Source organism: Dendropsophus ebraccatus, chromosome 5 (genome assembly GCF_027789765.1).
Source record: "Dendropsophus ebraccatus isolate aDenEbr1 chromosome 5, aDenEbr1.pat, whole genome shotgun sequence".
NCBI classification, from domain to species: domain Eukaryota; kingdom Metazoa; phylum Chordata; class Amphibia; order Anura; family Hylidae; genus Dendropsophus; species Dendropsophus ebraccatus.
In genome coordinates this window covers 132,238,696-132,259,874 of record NC_091458.1, presented here as the reverse complement: position 1 = coordinate 132,259,874, position 21,179 = coordinate 132,238,696, and the positions used below count along the sequence as shown (strand labels likewise).

The 21,179-nt window shown below is 37.8% G+C and overlaps 1 protein-coding gene across 1 annotated transcript in view; it reads right to left on the bottom strand.

Annotated features, from left to right (window-relative positions):
* LOC138794197 (CUB and sushi domain-containing protein 2-like) overlaps positions 1-4,059 on the bottom strand; it is a 294,292-nt gene extending 290,233 nt beyond the window's left edge. Inside the window, exon 1 of the mRNA XM_069972974.1 lies at positions 3,909-4,059. Coding sequence (XP_069829075.1) covers positions 3,909-4,059 — 151 coding nt within the window. The remainder of the gene's footprint in view (positions 1-3,908) is intronic.
* Between the last annotated feature and the right edge of the window lie 17,120 nt (positions 4,060-21,179).

Genomic DNA, 21,179 nt, shown 5'->3' with positions numbered 1-21,179 from the left:
ACACATGAATAACACAGAGCCAAGCATCACTCCTTTATACAGCATAATCATTTTTGGCGACATTTTCCATGGTTATTTTTATCATGAACATAACCTATGCTGCATACATAATTATAATGATTACCTCTTTATATATACAGCCTGTGACAGCTAGAAGATCTGTGACGGGCAGTATGAGCAACCTATGGCGCCAATGTGCAAATGGGTTACCTTGGTAAGAGAAATAATGATATCATGTGCTGTACATTACAATATAGTAAGTAAAACGTATGATGATGGGAAATGGTACGTCTAGTACAATTGATCAGCCCTGAATACATATGTATGTAGTAAATGTCTATTATTACTTGTTTTCCGAGAGAATCCTTGGAATGGCTTCCGTGGTTTCCTCCATTAAAACTGTTCAAAGTGTTAGGAACAATGAGCTCCAGTAACTATATGATTGTATGCCCTTTCTCTTTTTGAGAGGTTTTGAGCTGTAGAGCCAGGTTTTATTAAATAATTAGACATGAAATTACTTCCCGCCATTCAAACCATTTGCTGTTTTGCATTTCTTCTATAATGTATATTATTATAGAAGGACGTGTTTTTTCATTGTTACAGATAATATATTTGTCATCACCGTAAAGCCTAACAATATGAATCACATAAGGGAAAGCACAATGTAGCGGCACGCTGAGTGCCCAAGGCTCTGTAATACACAACCGAAGGGACTCTGTGTGGAGCTGTCAAGGATTTCTGCACACATATTTGCTATGACCATGAGAGCTAAAATAGTTTTTGGCTACTACCACTTCTAAAGACACTTCTTAAAGCTACATGACAGCCGTCTATTGATAATGACTCTATTAAGTAGCCATTCGATCGAATACTACACTATTTGAAATACTCATTTTCGATTGAGCAGCCGACTAAAAACCCAGTAAAAATTTGTTTCCCCACCCACCTTCCCTGGCGCCTATTTCTAGCCAATTACTATGCAGGGGGTGTGAAAGGCCCTAGGAGCACGCTGGTATCCTTAGAATAGCGTCTACATTCATTGGCTGGTTTACTAATGTGACCGCCAGAGTATAAGAACTTGACTTTCCCTGCTCGTCATCAGATGCCATGTTGAAGGTAGTCAGGGAGAGAGGCTGGAGTAGGGAGAGTGAGGAGTGATTCTAAGCAGGAAAAACCCCAAAAGCCCTTTAAGGACTACAACTTTACACAGCATAACATTTATCTGTGGATAATCAGCAAATCAACCGGCTACCAGTACATCAGCTTATTCTCACAGATAGGCAAGCAGCTGCTGCTCACTGTGAAAGATAGGCTGCAATGTTTCTACTTCTTCTTTCAATGTATGTGTTGCAGGTAGTTGAGTGGATATATGTTGGAGTAGGGACAGTGAGGATTTTAAAAGATTGTAGGAAGGAGAGACCATAAAAGCCCTTATCAGGGCTACTACAGGGCACAGACAGCATATAGCTGCTTCCACTATTAGTAGAGCATAGCTGGCTAGAATCATATCAGATAGAGATGGGCAGTCCCGCAGCTTATAATTTTCTTGCATAGACTTGTGTCAGACTTTTTTGCCCTAGTTTGTAATAAGACGCAGTAGTTGATTGCCCTCTGCACCTCATTATAAGCAGTAAAACACCTGCCACCTGTTGGCACACATGAATGTTGAGATATAGTATATACATCAGTGTAGACATAGTTGAAAGACAAAAAAAATAATAAAGTGTTGCAGGGTTTTTTGCACTCTGCGCCTCATTGAAAGCAGTAAAACACCTGGCACCTGTCGCTATATATTGTGTTTGGAGTGTATGGTTCAAAACCTGTGATAGTGGCGTAATACAGCAACTTGGGTGTGTTACAGTAGATGCACCCAAGCATGCTTTTCCTGCTGTTCCAGTTTAATTCCAGAGGTATTCGCATAGATTTCCAAGGTGTCATTGTGGACTTGGAAACCTAAATTCGACCACTTGGAGGTGTCCAAGAAACAAGCATTTTTCTCCCATAGACTTTAATAGGGTTCGCTATTCAATCGAACAGTGGAACATCGCGGTCTGTTCCAATCGAATTTTGATTTTTCACTACTCACTCATCTCTAATAATGATCATTATTTGGGGCTGTCATTATGAAAAGACAGCTTCCTCTTGCTGTTAAATGATGGCCTATAGTGGGTACATAGCGTAAAAAAGGCAAGTGAAGTAAATGCTTAGACCTACCAAATATGCGGCTCATTTAAGAGTGTAGGAAAGAAAGATTAAAATTCAGCATATATGTGCTTATATTTTTTTTTTCTATAGCTCATTAAAACAAATCTGAGTATGTGAACTGCTACATAATCAATGCATTTCCATAGACTGCATGGCCTGTGTGACTAATGCACTTTTGGCACTTTCACCTTTTGTTTGTTTACATATCAGTCGTCAACCGAGCCTTATTGCCTGACCCCATGCTCATTACATCCTAGGTGTTAATTGGAAATTTGCAAGTAACACAACTAAACCTGATATATTCACAAATAATCACAGGCAATGTAACAAGTAAAAATTTGTTTCTAACTAGGCAACAGAACTAAACATGGTCAGGATTTAATGATATATATGTACAAAAAATAAACATAAAAAATTTTGCCACAGTGGTTTACAAATTGTTTCAAAGCCCTGTAAGCATTATATATCTGATATGAAGGATCAAACAATGCGAAAATTATAAACTTGAATTGAGAAAAACCACTTCAGAGTGCGAGCGTCTGTTTAAGCATTACAGTATAGATAGATATGATTTTAATATACTAAACATTAAAGCTGTGGAGTCTATACAGTTACTGACAACGTAAAAAAAAAATCTTTGTATCGTTCTGTATCTCCTTGGCAGGTTATTGCTTTTTTTTTTTTAGTGTAACCCATACACATAGCCTAATAATAAATAAACACAAATTCCCAAAATTTCAGTCAATTTTTTATGTTGTAGCCCTTCATCTTTAGTGTTTTGTGCACATTTTCTTACGGCAGCTTTACTATCTAAGTGACTACTAGTGTTGAGTGAGCACTAAAATGCTCGAGTGCTTGTTACTCAAGTCAAGTATTTTTTAATGCTCTACTTCTTGACTCGAGTAACATTGAAATCAGAGACTTGAGTATTTACTCAGGTGCCCCGTGCTCGTCAGAGTGTAGGGTGCCTGGATCACCTTTTAAATTTTTTCGTTGTAATTTTTGTATATTTCTTCCATTGAAGGGATGTGTAAACAAAATTGCCTGAACCAAATATACCAAAATTAGAATTAGAAATACTAATTAATTAGTATTTAAACAGTTTTGGAGTTACCAGTATAATGAATAATGATGCTGGGAGCTCCAAAACTGTTTAAATATTCACACTACTGTACTGATACACTGTCAGTGGACTGGTGACCATGTAACCCTGTACAAGAGCAATGTTCCCCAACCTGTAGCAAACACCCATTGTGCCCTGTCAACCAAAGGTTGTTGGCATGGCAGATGCAGTTGACTATACAAGAAAGAGGAAAGGAAAATAGAGGGGATAGGGCAATAACAAAGGAAATGAAAATAGGGGGAATCGAGCTGAATACCAAGCCTTGTGTTACTCTAAAAAGGTTTTAAAAGTAATTTATGAAGATCATCTTTTTTTATTATCAATATTGTTGAGGGCACATTGGTACCACCTTTCCATTTTATATAACTCCTCTGCCCTTTTACATCCTATCTGTTAATATAATTAGACATACGAAATTGGAATGTATTTATTAATATAGATGACATAATTGGCCATAAAATATCTATGGCTGACCTTTAACGTGACCTTCTAGAAAAGTAAATTACATAAAAATCATAAATTTAGCGTAAAACATTGGAGTCTACAATATTCTAACCTCACCAATAACTCTCAGTGATACCAACAGATGTCTGGCTACTTTTTCGATACTTCAGGGTAATACCAGAATTATCCTCAAGGACTTGGTTGATGTCACATCCCAATAATACACTTGAACGTAAAGCTGCAGGATATATGGGTTTATCTTTTGCTTTTCTGGGAATTCTTGACATCTTTCCTTTACATTATGAGAGGCTAGGTTCACACAGTAAAATAAAAGATAAATGCAACTGTAATTTTAAGTGAAATTAATGTGTCAATAAAATAATTAAAAAAAAAACAGCCGTACTTTGCAAAATGTTTGGCAAATAATAAGCATTTTCATTATTTAGATGGTCATAAATAATCAATTGCAGTCCTTATTCAATGAGGTGTGTGCACTGCCGCTCTAATTTCCCATTGACGTTAGGGAGCACATTAAGCAGCAGTAGCAGTGGACAATCACTTTGGTTCCCTGCGGCACTGTATAAAGCTCCTGTGCAGCTCATGGCATGTATTGGACTTTATACCTGAGAGAATGAAGTTTAACCCTCCGGCACACAGCTGGGAGAGGCGAAACAGGTATTCATCTGGACAGCTCCCTGCCCGTGTCTAGTCTCCTCTCTCTCTCCCTGTCAGTTTGCTCGTCAGGGATGATTGACAGGGAAAGGTGCCAGTAATGGGCTTCTGTGCCTGTCACTTACCCCCGCCCAGCACGCTGACAGGGAGAGAGCGGTGACTAGACACAGGTGGGGAGCCGCCCAGATGACTACCTGCCACACCTCTACCTGCCATGCTCGGGGGGATTAAACTTAATTCTCTCTGGTACAAATCTGCTGCTGCGGTCGCAGCCGGTACGTGCTGCGAGCTGCACAGGAGCTTTATACAGTGCTCCAGAGAACCAAATCACCCCAATTGGGGTGATTGGGTCCCTTTTAAGAATAGGACAGCACTGTTTAAAGGCTGGGTAACTAATTTTAAGGCCTCTGGAATGTTGCTTTAATTCATTACTTCCTTTGCGAGAAGAAATAAAATGGAGAAAGAAGGGAATTTTTTTTTTAAGGGAAAGATAATTCTATGCGCGCCTGTGTTACATACAAAGTAACGGGCAGGTTTCATTACAGAAACAGGCAACTGACTAACTTGGTAAAGAAATAGTCTTACTTCAAAGTGTTTTATCATTGCTGCCTTGGGATGTACATATCAAAGCACGCGTTGCGTCAGCACTTCCGTAAATTTGGGTGACTATTTATTTACACTACAGTGCAACATTTTGGCTTTTGTATAAGTCTTTCTCAAGAAATCGCTGACTAAACAAGTACTTTGTATTGTTTTGGATGTGGGGATCTGGCTAGAGAGGCACACATTTACTAAAGGAGGCCATATATCTATCCCCCCAGCCCCACCAGTCCTCTTCACACACATGAACATTTGGCGGGGAGGGGTAAACTGCATCCATAATCTTGCTAATCTCAGAACAAATGGGTAAGGATGTAATTTTCCATCATGTTTGACCTATATCACTACCAGCATCTGTCGGTGGCCATTTGGAGGAGCCCCATACACCAGGCAGCCGATAGGGACAACCACAGTGTAAGATGTATGGGGGGACCTTAAGTGTCTTTTTCCTGTGCTGCTGGATTGCTCTTTTGTTAGTTTATACCTATGACAGTAGTGGTCATAAAAAACTCAAAGGCCACATTTGCATCAACACAGCACAATACACAGTAAAGCAATTTTTGTTTTAAAATGTCATTTAAGCCAAAGGATCAGATTCCATAATTAAGCTCTCTAGATGAAACATAATGTATTCTGCCCTGAGAACCTCCATTATTGACTAGATTGAAGCTTTATTATCTTATTATCCAGTAATTCCATAAACTGCATTAAAAGAAAGAAAAAACACTTTGTATATTTAATACAAAAACACTGAAAAAGCTACAGGAAGGTGTAAAAAACAGGTATTTATTATAAAATCCTGGATAAACTTCAAATTAATTAATGTGTGTCCTTGGCGTATGCCACAGAAAAGGGGCAGATTTTTGCCTTTTCTGTTGTGAATGCCAGGTGTAAGACTGATGGGGATAAGTTGGGAAGAAGGTGTGGCCTCCTATTACGCCTAATTTATCATGGTTTACACTTGCAAACAGGTGTAAACAATGGCAGAAATCTACAACTGCTCTGCCCGCCTTTTAGTAAATCCGGCAGGGTGAATGGGGGCGCGGCTTGATTTATGACTGGCATACGAATGGACCAATCTTAATAAGTCCTCCTTAATGAATAAACTTTGGAATAATGAAACTTCCTAGGCAGCACAAGCATTGGTCCACATGGATGCCTGGTGATAGAACTCACCGCTACTGTAGAGCGGACTATCCGGGTTTGACAACTTCTCTGAGTCCGAATGCTCACATTTGATTCCCAGCATCTTGAAAAATTGAATGTTGCCCTAGGGAGTCCTGGAAAACATGGATATAGCCAACGGCACCCAACTTCTCCAGGGACCTGGAATCAAATGCCGAGCGTTCGGGTTCGGAGAAGTTGCCAAACCTGAACAGTTTTCTCAAGTTCATTTAACACTACTCATTACTAGATTTTACAATACTGGACCTCATCTTCCACATTATGGCTGGGTTCACACTACATATATTTGAGGCTGTATTTGGTCCTCATGTCAGGTCCTCATAGCAACCAAAACCAGGAGTGGATTGAAAACACAGAAAGGCTATGTTCACACAATGTTGAAACTGAGTGGATAGCCGCCATATAACAGTAAATAACGGCCATTATTTCAATATAACAGCCGTTGTTTTAAAATAACAGCAAATATTTGCCATTAAATGACGGCCATCCATTCAATTTCAACTTTGTGAGAACAGTTCCTTTCTGTGTTTTCAATCCACTCCTGGTTTTGGTTGCTATGAGGACCTGACGTGAGGACCAAATACAGCCTGAAATATACATAGTGTGAACATAGCCCAAAACTGTTAACTGAACACATTTTTGAGCCTTTGCCAACACTTCTGCTCTTTTCTTTTTCAGGGGAAGGTAACAGAACCAGCAGGAGTGACAACACAGAGTAGAAGCTGAGCTTTCTGTCAATTCAAATAAAAGAGTCAGTTTGCCTTGATTGAGGTATTTAGACATGTATATGGTGCCAGGGTTGTTCTTCTGTGCCCTTTTTGCGGCACTCAGAAAAACAATGGTTTATATATATTACTTTATAAATGCTTTATACTCTATATGTGAAATAATTTCATGTCTCCCCTTCTCTCACCATATACTCCCACTTCTCCCTGCATGAGTTATTCATAAGTTCTGTGCTCAGAGACTAGTTGAAATATAGCATATATTAAGATAGTGGAAAACACAGATTTGTAGACCCTATTCGAAAGGCAGAGCCGTAGGCATTCCATGCTCAATGTATGGCCCCATTATTATGGAATTACTTATATATGTCATATGTTTTTACATTTCTGTACATATGGGTCTGTATTATAGCTTTGTAAAACAGAATTATATTAAACTCAATATCTGCGTGTGTGCCTGAGTCACTGGCCTTATTTACTGAAATAAATGATAGAAGTTAAATTAATTCAGTACAATATATTTGTAAATTACTTTAAACACTATGAAGTTTAAATTTTTAGGCTGGGTATATATAACTTTTTTCTGCATACAGTATATAGTAGATAACAGTATAGTTAAGTTGAGTTGCTATAAGCCTAAAACTAACTGTGGACAAACTTTTCAAGGTTATTTCGATTCAGAGCATTATCCGGAAATGCAAAGTGAAATCAGTAACTTTGTAAGCATTACAACTCTAGTAGTAGCATTCTAAATAGCTTGCGTTTTACGTTTAATGGTTCTTTATGTAATGTACAAATACTTAATTGGAAAAAACCAAGAATTTAAAGTTAATAGCTGACATAAATTTGTAAATTGGAAAGAAAAAAAATTACCACTAGCTAATTCCCGCAATTTGCACTTAAAGGAAGATTAGCCATATTTTTGTAAATAAGCCTACAAATGAATAAATGGAGTCATTTCATGTTATTTTTCCAATTAACAAAGCAGTGACTCGATGTTTTCACACTGTCTGAACGGTTCTGCAGTCCATCTATTCACTACAGAAGAAGCAGACTTCCCAGGAGCACTAAACAAAAGGGGGGCATGACTTTGAAAATGGGAAACCTATAGATCCAGAAGCTTTGTACGGGTAGTTTTGCTTTAATAGGGCCCTTGCACACTACCGAAATTGTGCGGATAACTTGCCACTGATTCTGTGGCCATCACATAGGCCTTAATCTAGGTTTAGGTGGATTCAGACGTCTGCCCAAAGAATTTACATGTCACTTCTTGGGGCGGACGACAGAGTCCACCTGACAATAGAATGGAGCCTATGGGGCCGGGAAACATCAAGCGGGAGCATGGAGACGGAATCAGCTGCAAGTTATCCGCAGGATTTCCTTAGTGTGCAAGGACTCATAGAAAGTCCGAAGATGACGTCGTTGCACAAGATGGCGGACGGGCGCGACACGGATCAGGTAGTGTATAATGCACCATACTTCCGGGTACACGTGCGAGGGTGGGGGGACACAGGGAAGGGGGCGATTCACAGACATAACATACATTACAAATTTGTATAACTTTGTAATGTGTGTTATTCTGTGAATAATTTCACCGCACTACCCCTTTAAGTGGATATCTGGCACCATGTACAATTTTATTATGAATTTGCCATTACCACTTTAATGGAAAGGACATCCTTCAGCCATGGATCCCTAGAGGTTTCCTACACATGGAGTTTTTCATTTTACTGGATGCTATGTTCACACACCGTTATAATGACATCCTTTTTTTATTGGATCAGTCATTTAATGACAAATAAAAAAACATTATTTATTTAATGTATAATAATGGCCGTTGTTACAAAATAATGCCCATTATTTGTCAATAAGTCATGGCTATCTAATAAAAACACACGTCATTTTTGTTATGTTATGTGAACATAATCGTGTAATGACTTTTTTGAGACACTGCTATGTTAAGCTGTGTTTTATAGATGAGCGATTCAGATTCATTTGGCTTCGTATGAAGCAAAACTGATCTGCACTCATTTCCCTCAGGTTGCTGGCTCCGTGCAGAGGGAGGATACCACCCAGGGACCGCCTGAAAAATGTCTGGAAAACATGGATGCCCCTATGGCGGTCCCCGGGAGGTCTCTTCCCTCTGCACTGAGCTGGCAGCTTGAATGAGATGAATTTAGTTTAGTTTTGCTTTGTACAAAACAGAATCTAATTTGCTAATCTCTAATTATTATTATTATAATCATTATCATTATTTATTTTTAAAGCGCTCTTGATTCCTGAGGACCAATGACCTCAATGACCTTTCATAGATCTGTGTGCATATTCCTTGACTTCCCCGAGAGGTCCAAAAATATTGTGCACAATTACTGATGTGAACAAAAGGCTGTGTGTCCTCTAGACTGATTCTATTCCCGCCAAAACTTTGGGTAGTTGCAAGGCCTTATGCACACTTTAAGTATCTTTTTCAAATCCGTAGATTCCTCCCACTATCCACCTGTACAATCCTCTAAAAATTATGGATTGGGCATGTGTAGATCATCCACATTTCTGTAAATCTTTTTTTTTTCCTTTAACATGTCAGTTTTAACTCATCCTTATTTTTTAAGGAAATACGGATGCCAAACAGATTACAATCCATAAAAAATAGCGGATCCTATTGATTTCTATGAGAGGTTCCGCACTAGGACCTATCCTTTTTTTTTTTCAGCATTGGTTTGCGGCCTTGTAATCTACTCATTGTGTGAATAGCCCAATAGACAACAATGTGCACTAACACGAACACAGAAATACGGATCTGTAACATTACGAGATGTGTGAATAAGGCCTAAGGCCCATTTTTGGGGGCACTCTCTCAGCAGCTCTACATTGGTTAAACAAATAGTAATCAGATGACAAGACTCCCTCCCAACTTTACTTAAAGTACCGTATTTATTCCTTTGCATATGTGCCCTAACTGTACTTCTAGTCCTCTAACAATATGGGAGTTTATCTCCAAGACAAATAGATCTTTAATATACATATAAATGGACTAATAAAACTTCCCCAACAGACCTCATTTATCAAAACTAACTGCAAAACTGGACATGTTCCCCATAGCAACCAGCCAGAGTGCAGATGTTAATCTCCGTTCTGAAAATTATGAAAGTTGTACTGTGTTCGGTTGTGGTGGACCAGTGAGCTATTATTTCTATTGGACAGTTTCCATGAATTAGCCCTTTATTCCCCTTTCCCTCTACTATCACTTCCATACCTAAAAACAATAGAAATCTTCCTGGTATTACAGCTTTTAACAAATGTGTGTGTGTTTTTTTTTTTCTCTGGAGGTGGAAAAGCAACATACTGTAGTTCAGGGGAAAAAAAATTCTAAAAAGAGTCCAGCTGAGATTATATTCAGTTCTGACTTTAACACTCCACTTTGAGAATAATAAAATCTTTATAAAGGTTACAGTCATGTCATATATAGATGTAGTTTATTCTTAGAGCTTATTCTTATCAATATTCCGGCTGCACATAATGAAGGAACCTTTAATTTAAGTTGATCATGTATTTTGAGCAGAAATTCGAGACACATTTTTGACATGTACTTTGCTTAATCTACAGAAGGCAGTGAATTCTTTTATATGTCAGGTGTATAGGCAGCTCAGATCTAATTCCTGTAATTACATAAGAAAAGAATAACACAAACTAAATCATCATTTGTTCGCCAATCATCTAGAAAACCACTTGCTTTGCATGCACAATGTATACAATGAACAGATGAATATTAAAGTGGAGTTCAAGCTTTCATACATTACACTGGAGAATAATATAAATAATATAAAACATAAAAAGGTTATGCAGTATTAGAAAACACGGCTGCTTTTTTTTTTTTTTTTTTTTCAAAAAACAGCTACACACCTATTACACAGAGCAGATATCTCCCTGTGTACTGAAACATGTCCAAAAAAGCTACCAAAGAAAAAGTGTGTGTATGAAGTAGGCACAAATGAGTTTTGGGGTATTTTACATTATTGACTGTGGTTAGGAAAGGCAATCCATATGACATGTGTAAAATCCCAATCCTAGACCCTCAGTCATCAGGATGATAAGGTTTGGAGGATTCATTGTATAATATAAATGAAACCACTTAGCAAGGTCTGCTTTTTTTCTTGGCCTATGCATTTGCCTGGAGCTGATAGATATCTATATGCTTCACTAAAAAGAAAGAAGAGCTGGTTTAAAAAATACACAGGAAGACGGCACTCACCATAACTTCAAGGTTTATTCAATTAAGTTTTGGGCAACATCATAGCAGAGAAGTGGGGACGCTGGCTCCCACTAGAATAGGTTACAGCTGTTTCACACACTCATGTGCGCTTCTTCAGACCTGAACCTGTTCTTCAGAACTTGTAACCTGTTCTAGTGGGAGCCAGCATCCCCGCTTCCCTGCTATGATGTTGCTCGAGACTTAATTGAATAAAATTATGATGACTTTTGATGAAATTATGATGATTTTTTAGATTGTCTTTGAAGTACTACAACTCCAAGACGGAGCACCACTAAGCACATGCCCAGACATCTTGCTTGAACACTAAGCACAGTGGTGATACTTATTTGCAGTGCTGACTACTCTGTCTTACTGGGTCTGTTTGAAAGAAGAGCTGGCACTCACCAAGCTGTCTGCCAAACAAGTCTGTTTATTAGAAAAACTTCACATGTGCTGGGGGGGAGGGGAGGTAAGTGCAAGTGTTTGTCCCGGCAACAGGTGTTTCATACAATGCAGACTTCTTCCGGTCATCCCTGGCTGTAAGTTGTATGCATTATACCAAAACACCTGTTGCTGGGAGGCACCTGTGCTTACCTGCCTGCCTAGCCGTTGTAAAGTTTTTCCAATAAACTGACTTGTTTGGCAGACAATTTGGTGAGTGCCACCTCTTCTTTCTTTCTTTTTTTTATGACTGGTATTACCTTGTACTGCATGTCCACCCCATGGTCTGCCATCCGGTGTCTTTTATATCCTGTGAATGTACCCCAGCTCCTGGGACTGCTGTTTCTTTGAGAGCAGTGCATTGGATTTCTACACAGATATTGAGATATCTATATGCTTGCCACTGAAATAACCACATTTAAAATAACGTAACTGCATTTCAGTCGCAGAAATTTTGGAAAAAATTCTATGTGATTGTTGCCTTACTGCAGTACACTAATGTGTGTACAAGCTAAGCTGCACTTCCGGACCCAGCAGCTTGCATTCACGTGTCACTGTGTCAGTACTGCAGTGAAGGAATGCAATGATCATGTGATAGTGATGCCTCTTTACAATGGGGATCCTAGGGGTGCACCATTCTGGCACATTATCCTCTTGTTTTGCATGCTTACATGTGACGGCTGTGATTGTTTCACATTGCATGAGTAGTGAGACCTAAAACAAGTCTTTCTATAATGTATCACATAAAGGTGCAGCAGACAGATCTTGTTGAGACGATGTAATTAGTGGTCACTTAGACAGGGAGATCAGCGGTTGCTAGGCAACATGCAGTGTCTCAGCCTGCAGTATACACTGAAGTGGACCTTTCATTCTGATGTCTTATGCAAGACTAATTACACTGTTTGTGTTCATTTACTGCAATGGAATTAAGCAATAATGGATATATATCTTCTTCATCAGTCCCACCAAATTTTTTTTATTTTTTTTTGCATTTGCTAAAAAGAAATAAAATTAAGAAGGAATACTTAACAGAAATGGTTTAAAGCCATGAAGCCGACCAAATTCATTAGAAGGCAAAAAAAGGATGGATTATAATGGAGTTAAAACATTTAAATCAGCAACGTGGAAAGAGAAAAGTAATTTTTAAAGATCACGATCGTCTCAAAACATTTCGTTCCAAACAAATAAACAAGACTGCACAAACTATCATCTATAATTAACAATATTCAAAATGTTCAAAGACAAAGATTACAAGGCATTAAACATTTGGTGAGCTCTGTTGTTATAATTATGAGTTTAGAGAATTACCCAGACAAATAGGAGCTGTCACTGCCATTTCGAGGGAGCGTTTTAAGGCATAGCATGGCTATTGTGCTCACTGCTAACTGGAGGATATTACTTTAGCCATGTCACATAACTGTCCATGCTGATAACATCGGATCCTTGCTGAATACTGATACGACGCAATACAAAAGGTGAGAAAGGGTCAATCGCTTATCTTTCCAAGTTCATGTTTTCTTTCCAGAATAGGTATTCTAGCATCCCAAAGCAAGACTAAGGGCTGTATTACACAACACAATCTAGAGGCGGAAGCAAGCAGCGGCCTGTCAGATCAGCGGCCGCATCCTCCTCATTCCCCGCTAGCTGTCTTTGCTATTATACGCACAGAAAGCGAGCGGGAGGAGCGAGAAGGGGCAGCGAGGAGCTGCAGGGGATGGCCCATTGAGCTCAGTGGTGGTCTGCTGCCGCTGGTCCTAATTGATAAAGTGATGAGCGGCATTTTTGTGATTTTTCAACCTGTTAAAAGACCATGATCAGCTGCCATTGTGCATGTTGGCTGATCATGGTCTTTTGACAGGTGTTATTACACCAAATGATTATCGGCCAGAACGGCTGGTTAATTGGCCTATAAGTACGGCCTATAATCGTTAGATGTAATAGGGCTAGAAAGAGTAACCACAGCATCTAAATTACATATATACCATCAGCCATTAGGTATACAGCCGTTAGACATAGCAAACAGCACTCATATTTGGTCTATCTATCTCCTATCTGTCTATCTATCTATCTATCTATCTATCTATCTATCTATCCAATCTTTGCAATGTAAGCTACATATACTGTAGAAACACAGACCATACAGTTACTGATAATTATAAGAAGTTTATTATTTGGCTATGTTCACACAACGTCTTTTTAACTCAGTTTAAAATGACGTCCATTATTTTAAGTCTAAAATAACGGACGTTACTTAGCTGTCTGGCCTCTCCTTGCAATGACGGCTGTGGGTACATTATTCTAGTTTGGAGTACTAATTGGCCTTTGGATGCGGCCTAATTAAAAAGTTCATTGAATTTAATAGTAAAAACAGAGAAAGAAAAATTGTGTGTGAACAACTAATAAAAAACATCCGCTGTTTGCAAAATTTATTATTATTATTATTATTATTATTATTATTATTATTATTATTATTTTTACTATTATTTTTATCTTATTTTTAGGACAAACAATACTTTTATACTTCCATAAACCTAAAATAAATAAAATAAATGAATAAATAAAAATATTATAAAATCTATTAATACCAAGAGCTGCTGGTTGTCAGTAGAAGCCATCAATGAGCCTGTAGAAAGACACACCAATAAAAGCTTGTACAGGAAAGAGCAAACAACCTCAGTAGCACTCAAAGCCGTAGGCCCATACAAATCCAATAAAGAAAAAACGGATGACAGCGTCCAACGTAAAATCTTAGATCTTTATTCCTTCATAATACAAAGCAGTGACGTTTGAAACCTTACGAGTCTTTTTCAAAAAGACTCATAAGGGTCGAAACGTCACTGCATTGTATTATGGAGAAATAAAAGATCTAAGATTTTACGTGGGACGCTGTCATCCGTTTTTTATACACCCATAAAAGCTTAGCTGAACATCTATAGGCTATGTTCACACAACGTTTTTTCCAGCTTCGTTTAAAATGACGTCCGTTATTTTCAGTCTACAATAACGGACGTTTTTTAGCTGTCTGCCTCCCCTTAGTGCAATGACTAATGTTCGCACATTATTTTAGTTTGGGGTTACTAATTGCCCTTTGGGTGTGTCTTTATTTAAAAGTCCATTGAATTTAATAGTAAAAACGGATAAAGAACGGTTACAAAAGAAGAACTGTGTGTGAATAACTAATAAAAAACGTCCGCTGTTTGCAAAAGACGTCCGAAAATAATGTTCATGTTTATTATTTTGACGTCCGTGGCAAAAATGTCCATTTTTCAATGCACAGTGTGCATTGGACGTCCGTCTTCCCATTGACTCCAATGCTTTGCCATTGCAGTCTGTTAAATCGCGGCAAAAACGGACGTTATTTTAAATAAGAAAATCGGCCGCCTTTTCTATATTTTTGACGTTGTGTGAACATAGCCATAATGTATAAAAACTGTTTGTTTTTCAACATCCGAATAAAATAGTCAAATATAAAGATTACCCTTTCCAGACTGCAAATCACCAGCATAATCTCTGTGCGAATCAGGCTGTGTTCATACTGCGTTTACTTTGCACCAATGATGCATTTACTCTGCCATTTTGCAGCAAATTGCGCAAGCATGGTAAAATAGCGCTTTTTTTTTTTTTTTAGCAAAGTTTTAATGGGAACGGAAAAAAAAATTGCACTATTTTGCCATTTTGATGCATTATTAGTACAAAATAACTGCCATGTGTGAATACAGCCTGAGTTCAGCTCTGAAGTCATAGTGAAGTCATAGTCATAGATGTAATAGTGATAGGACAGTGGAAGGTAGGGAGAGGTTTTTTTTTTCTTTATAAAGTAAATTAAAATACATAAATATATAGGCTATATAAAAATACAGTCTGGAAATCTCTTTAACACACATGCATATATATGCATCTCTGTTTGTGTACATACATAATATTTCTCTTCTGCTTTAGACTAAGCGTTTCATACCTTCACCAGGCAGAAGTCAACGACCCCTGATTCACAGCTCCTACAATTAGTGCCTGATACTCTCTCATTTAAAATGTTATCATTAATGACACCACCAATTAATTCCCGTGACCCTTTCCTGACTTCAGAATATAATTTGCGACAGAATGGTCAGTGATAAGGTATTGCTGAGTAAGTCTAAAAAGGCAGACAAGGCAATGATATTTTATTTAAGTCCTTCATGTCAAAGGTCTCATCTACTAAATTATCTTAACCGGTGAATGTTTTCTAAGCTAAAGTAGATGGATACATGGTGAGGAATAAGAAATTGCTATCCCCTGTGTATATTAAATATACTCATGCAGAATTTGGTTACCGGTGGCTGAACAAGTTTGATGCAGCCCCAAAGCTGCATAGGCCATAGGCGGTATCCATGTTTTCCAGGACAACCTAGGGCTACATCCAACCTCTTCAGCCACTGGAAATCAAATGCTGCGTGCTGGGGTTTGGATAACCCTGAGCATGATGTAGGTTCACTACTCCTTAGAGAGAGATTCTGTAGAAACTCTATTGACTTCTTATGAATATCTGTACACTGACTTGTGTTGTTCTTGGAGCAAAGCTGAGTAATGCCATATAGAAATGAATGGGCACATGCTGAGCAAACTGCTGCAACCCATTCATTTTAACAATCGTGGGAGCCAGGACCCCCTCCAATCAAAACTTTTGACGCACCGCCATGGCATGAGGTTTGTCGTCAGGAGTTTTTGCTTTTTTCTCTTCAAAGGACAGATACTATTAATCTTGGTGGGATATTTAAAGAGGAAAGAAGTGCAAGGGATTTAAGTCAAAAGTAGGGACTCGAGATACCTGGGAGGTACGTATAATGGGGGATATTTATTAAACTGGAGAAAAGTAGAACTGGCTCAGTAGCCCTTAGCAACCAATCAGATTCCACCTTTCATTTTCAAAAGAGTCTGTGAGGAATAAAAGGTGGAACCTGATTGGTTGCTAGGGGCAACTGAGCCAGTGTTACTCTACACCAGTTTAATAAATTTCTCCCATTTTGAGGCCTTGAATTTGCAAGAATACTAAAAGCAATAATATTGTTATAATAATGTTCCCATAACATTTTTTCTTGTCTTTTTTTTTTTTTTTTTTTTTTTTAATTACGCCCATCATTTTGAGTTCAAAATGGCATCCTTTATTTTGCTGTCTGGCCGCCCATTAGTGCAATGACAGTTGTAGGTACATTATTCTGGTTCAGGTGGACTAATTGCCCTTCAGGTGTGTCTTTAATTGAAAAGTCCATTGAATTTAATAGTAAAGACAATGAAAGGCTATGTTCACACAACGTCAAAAATATTAAAAAAGCGGCGGATTTTAATATTTAAAATAACGTCCGTTTTTGCTGAGATTTAACTGACTGCAATGCCATTGCATTGGAGTCAATGGGAGGACGGACATACAATGCACACAATGCATTTAAAAAACTGACGTTTTTGCCGCGGACGTCAAAATAATGAACATAAACATTATTTCCGGACGTCTTTTGCAAACAGCGGACGTTTTTTATTTGTAGTTCACACACAGTTTTCCTTTTGTCAGCGTTCTGTCTCAGTTTTTGCTATTAAATTCAATGGACTTTTCAATTAAGCCCCATCCAACGGCTGATTAGTAACTAAACTAGAATAATGTGCAAACACCCGTCAGGTCAGGCAGCTAAATAACGTCCATTATTTTAGACTCAAAATGACGGATGTCTTTTTAAACTGAGATGAAAAGACGGTAAAAAAAGAAGAACTGTGTGTGAGCTGTAACGGTTGCTGTTTGCAAAAGACATCCGAAAATAATTGTCATGATTATTATTTTAACGTCCGCGCAGACGTTATTTAATAAACTGTGCACATTGGGCGGCCGTCACTCCATTGACTTCAATTAAAATGTGGTTTTAATGAACGTCTTTTTACTTTTCTCTCTCTTTTTTTTTTATTTTTTACTTAGTATGAACATATCAGCAAAAATTCTTTATGTGCTTTCACATAAAATCAAAGTTATACAGAGGTGCAATATGAAATATACAATGACCATAATGGCCTAATGCTTGAGTAAAGTATCAGGATTTCCTCTCACATTGTTTGTTTTAGGTTAACACAATTGTATTTTAGCTCCATGTGGAACAAATCCATATTTTAGTTAGTAGGTTGTGACGGCCCCCTACTGTACTTCTATTGTACTTTTTACTGTTGGAACACAAGGAGATTTAATCCACTATGTTATCTAGGCATTATTTACTAGAAAGGGTAACTACAGGGCAGGGATGACTACAGTGCTCAAGATTCATGTTGTCGTGTGAGTGAGCCTTAGCTTTGAGAGAATGGTTTGGTGTTACTTATAAAATATGAGCATCTGTACAGAAAAGTCTTTAGCTAACCCCTTCACATCAGCAATACGTATATATACATTCCTACCGCACATACCCCGTGCAGTAGGAATGTACAAATACGTTCCTGACTGTGTGGGGTTTAAAGTGTGTGGGACCGCTGCAGTGAGGGGCTGCCCCGCACATATCAGTGTCCCGGGAGGCCAGCATAATGACAGGCAGCTGCGATCCTGCAACTGCCTGTCATTAAACCCTTAAACGCTGCGATCTATAGCAATTGCGGCGTTTAAGGTAGTCAGTGATAGGAGAAGCTCCTGTCACTGACTGATCGGGACCCCCGCAGCCATGTTACCTCCGTCCTGTCGGATGGGCGATCTATGTATAGAGTCTGCTCTCAGGCAGGCTCTATGCATAGATTGCCGATAACACTGATCTATGATATTGTGTATGGTAGTGTGCAAAATTGTCCAATCTATTAAAATATTTCATTATTGTTCCCGAACAGTGAACACTATAATGAGAAAGAAAAATAAACACCAGGATTGCAGATTTAAAAAAAAAAATTATATAAATTATATTAATTGTATCAAAAATGTTCTTTTGCACCAGTATAATATTAATAAAAACTAGAGATCATGGCGCAAAAAATTACACCTTAATCAGCCCTGTAGGTGGAAAAATAAAAGCACTATGGCTTTCAGAAGGTGGGTTGGAACATTGCATTAATTTGGCCCAGACATCCGTGCATCAATGAGCTCGGTCTTGAAGGGGTTAAAGAAAATGTACCACTGGTACATCACTTTTTTGTTTTTTTACATGAATAAACCGGTGAGGGGATGGCAGTGCCTGGTGGTACATTTGCTTTAATCAGGTTACATATTTTTCTGACATTTTCATTAAAAACTGAGTGTCTTCGGCAGAGTAATAATTTTTTTCCCCCATAAAATTCCTATTTTTGAAGGTTAATGCATTTTAAATGATGCAGCAAATCTTAATTTTGTTAGTAACAAGGAATACATATAATAACCATTCACAGCATTATCTAGTACCTACTGGCAGTGACACAAGATTAATGAGCAACATGTATACGTACTAGGTTTAAGTGTGTGAAACATTACCAGAACACTACTAGATGCCACGTTTAAAAAAAAAAAAAAAAAAAAGAAAGAAATTTCAAAAAAAGTCACGCTTCTTTTCCTCTGTTGAGTCTCTTCCAGCATGTGCACGTCGAATTATCTTCTTGAAAGAAAATTTTAAACAAGGACCAAAATAGGACAAATAAGATACGTCCCATAATTCCCTGTTGCTCTCTCCTAACTAATAATCTAATTATTTCCAATATCATTGCTCTGTACAATTTCCATAGTTTCTATTAATTCTATTTAATTAAATTACACTTACTGTGTAGACAATAGTAAAGTAATTAAAACAAAGACTTGTATTAACTAATTAATCTTAAATGAACAGGCTGTGAAGGTGATTTACAGACTTAATTTGGGTTCCGGCCTAAAAACATTAACTATACCTTCCAGCAGATTGTGGTTTTGGCTACACATCTCTCCTGTCTGGTTATTTAGAAATGCTGAACGCATACATATACTTTACAGCCCGAAGGAAAAGATCATGTTTTTAATGAAAATTCATTTGAAATCACAAAGGAGAAAAAGTTGGCTCAGTAGTTATAGACATTGACTACAAAATCTTTAAAAAGAAGATAAATTTTGTTTTCTCGTAAGAGAGAGAGAAAAAGAAGTAAAGAACGGGCTTGTGAAATATTCTTAAGGAGAAAGGAGTATTCATCTAAATTATATTTTTTTTATATATTTTTTTTTTTGGGGGGGGGGGGGTTGGTCAAAAATACTTATTGGATACATCACAAAAATATTTATCATTGAGGAAATGTTACCCTCAAGACGTTGGATAATTAAAGGGGTTATCCAGTGCTACAAAAACATGGCCACTTTTCCCTCTCTCTTGTCTCCAGATTGGGTGGGGTTTCAAGTTCCATTGAAGTAAATGGAGCTTAATTGCAAAACCACACCTAAACTGGAGACAAGAGAGGAGGAAAAGTGGCCATGTTTTTGAAGTGCTGGATAACCCCTTTAAAGATGAGCAAATTACTAAAATTCTCTACTTAACCCCTTAAGGACCGGAGCAAATTTCAGGAATATGACGTGTGTCACTTTATCCATTAATAACTTAGGGATGTTTTTACCTATCCGGCTGATTCTGAGATTGTTTTCTCGTGACATGTTATACTTTATATTTCTGGTAAATTTTTGTCGATACTTGTAGCATATCTTTATGAAAAACCCCCAAATAACGTGCAAAATTGTGAAAAATTGCATTTTGAAATGTTCTGCTTGCAAGGAAAATAGTTATAATTATATATAATTATATATAATAGTTATAAATCTCCAAAATAAAAATAAGGAATCAATTTTACCATTTTTGGAAGAAAAAAAAAATAATTGTGATAATTATATTTTACCTAAAGTACATGACCATCTTACCCCCTGACCTCAAACTGATTTAATGGAAAGTTTTAATGTAAATTAAAAAAAAAAAAAAAACAGCAAACTGACCCTAATCTTAGTCATCTTAGTCAACCATGTTTTTATACAATTTTTTTTTTTTTTAATCAATCAGTTTTGATCCATTTTTTTTATAATGTAAGTCAATGGAAATGGATCCTGACTGATTGCATATACTGTACCTGTATCCATTTTAATCATCCGTTTTTTCCCCCCATAAAACAGATACATTTAGAAACGGAGAGCAAAACCAAAGTGGGAACCTAAACTCTAGAGGTTCATCTAAATATCTGTTATTAAATCTAGTAATTGTGGATAACATGATCACACCTCTTCTAGCATTCCTGTACTGTGTAAGCCTCTGTTCACATTTTTGTACTGATTTTTGTTTACCACAAGCGTTAAAAAATCTCCACTACCAAGACCTCCCCCCCCGACCTCCTTAGTAATACATCTCTCTCCGATTTCTTAGCTAAGCCGTCTCCAGTGGCAGTTTTCTAACACGTCTTTTATCGTACTCTGTATCAACACGCCCCGGCAGGTAGCCGTTTCCTGCCCAAGGCATGAAGTGGACCATGTTCATGGGATTTTTGTTACAGTAGATACCAGCTCTTCACCATTCCTTCCCTGATTGAATCCACAACCTCAGTTAGTGCGGGTCAATATTGATCACTATATTTGGCT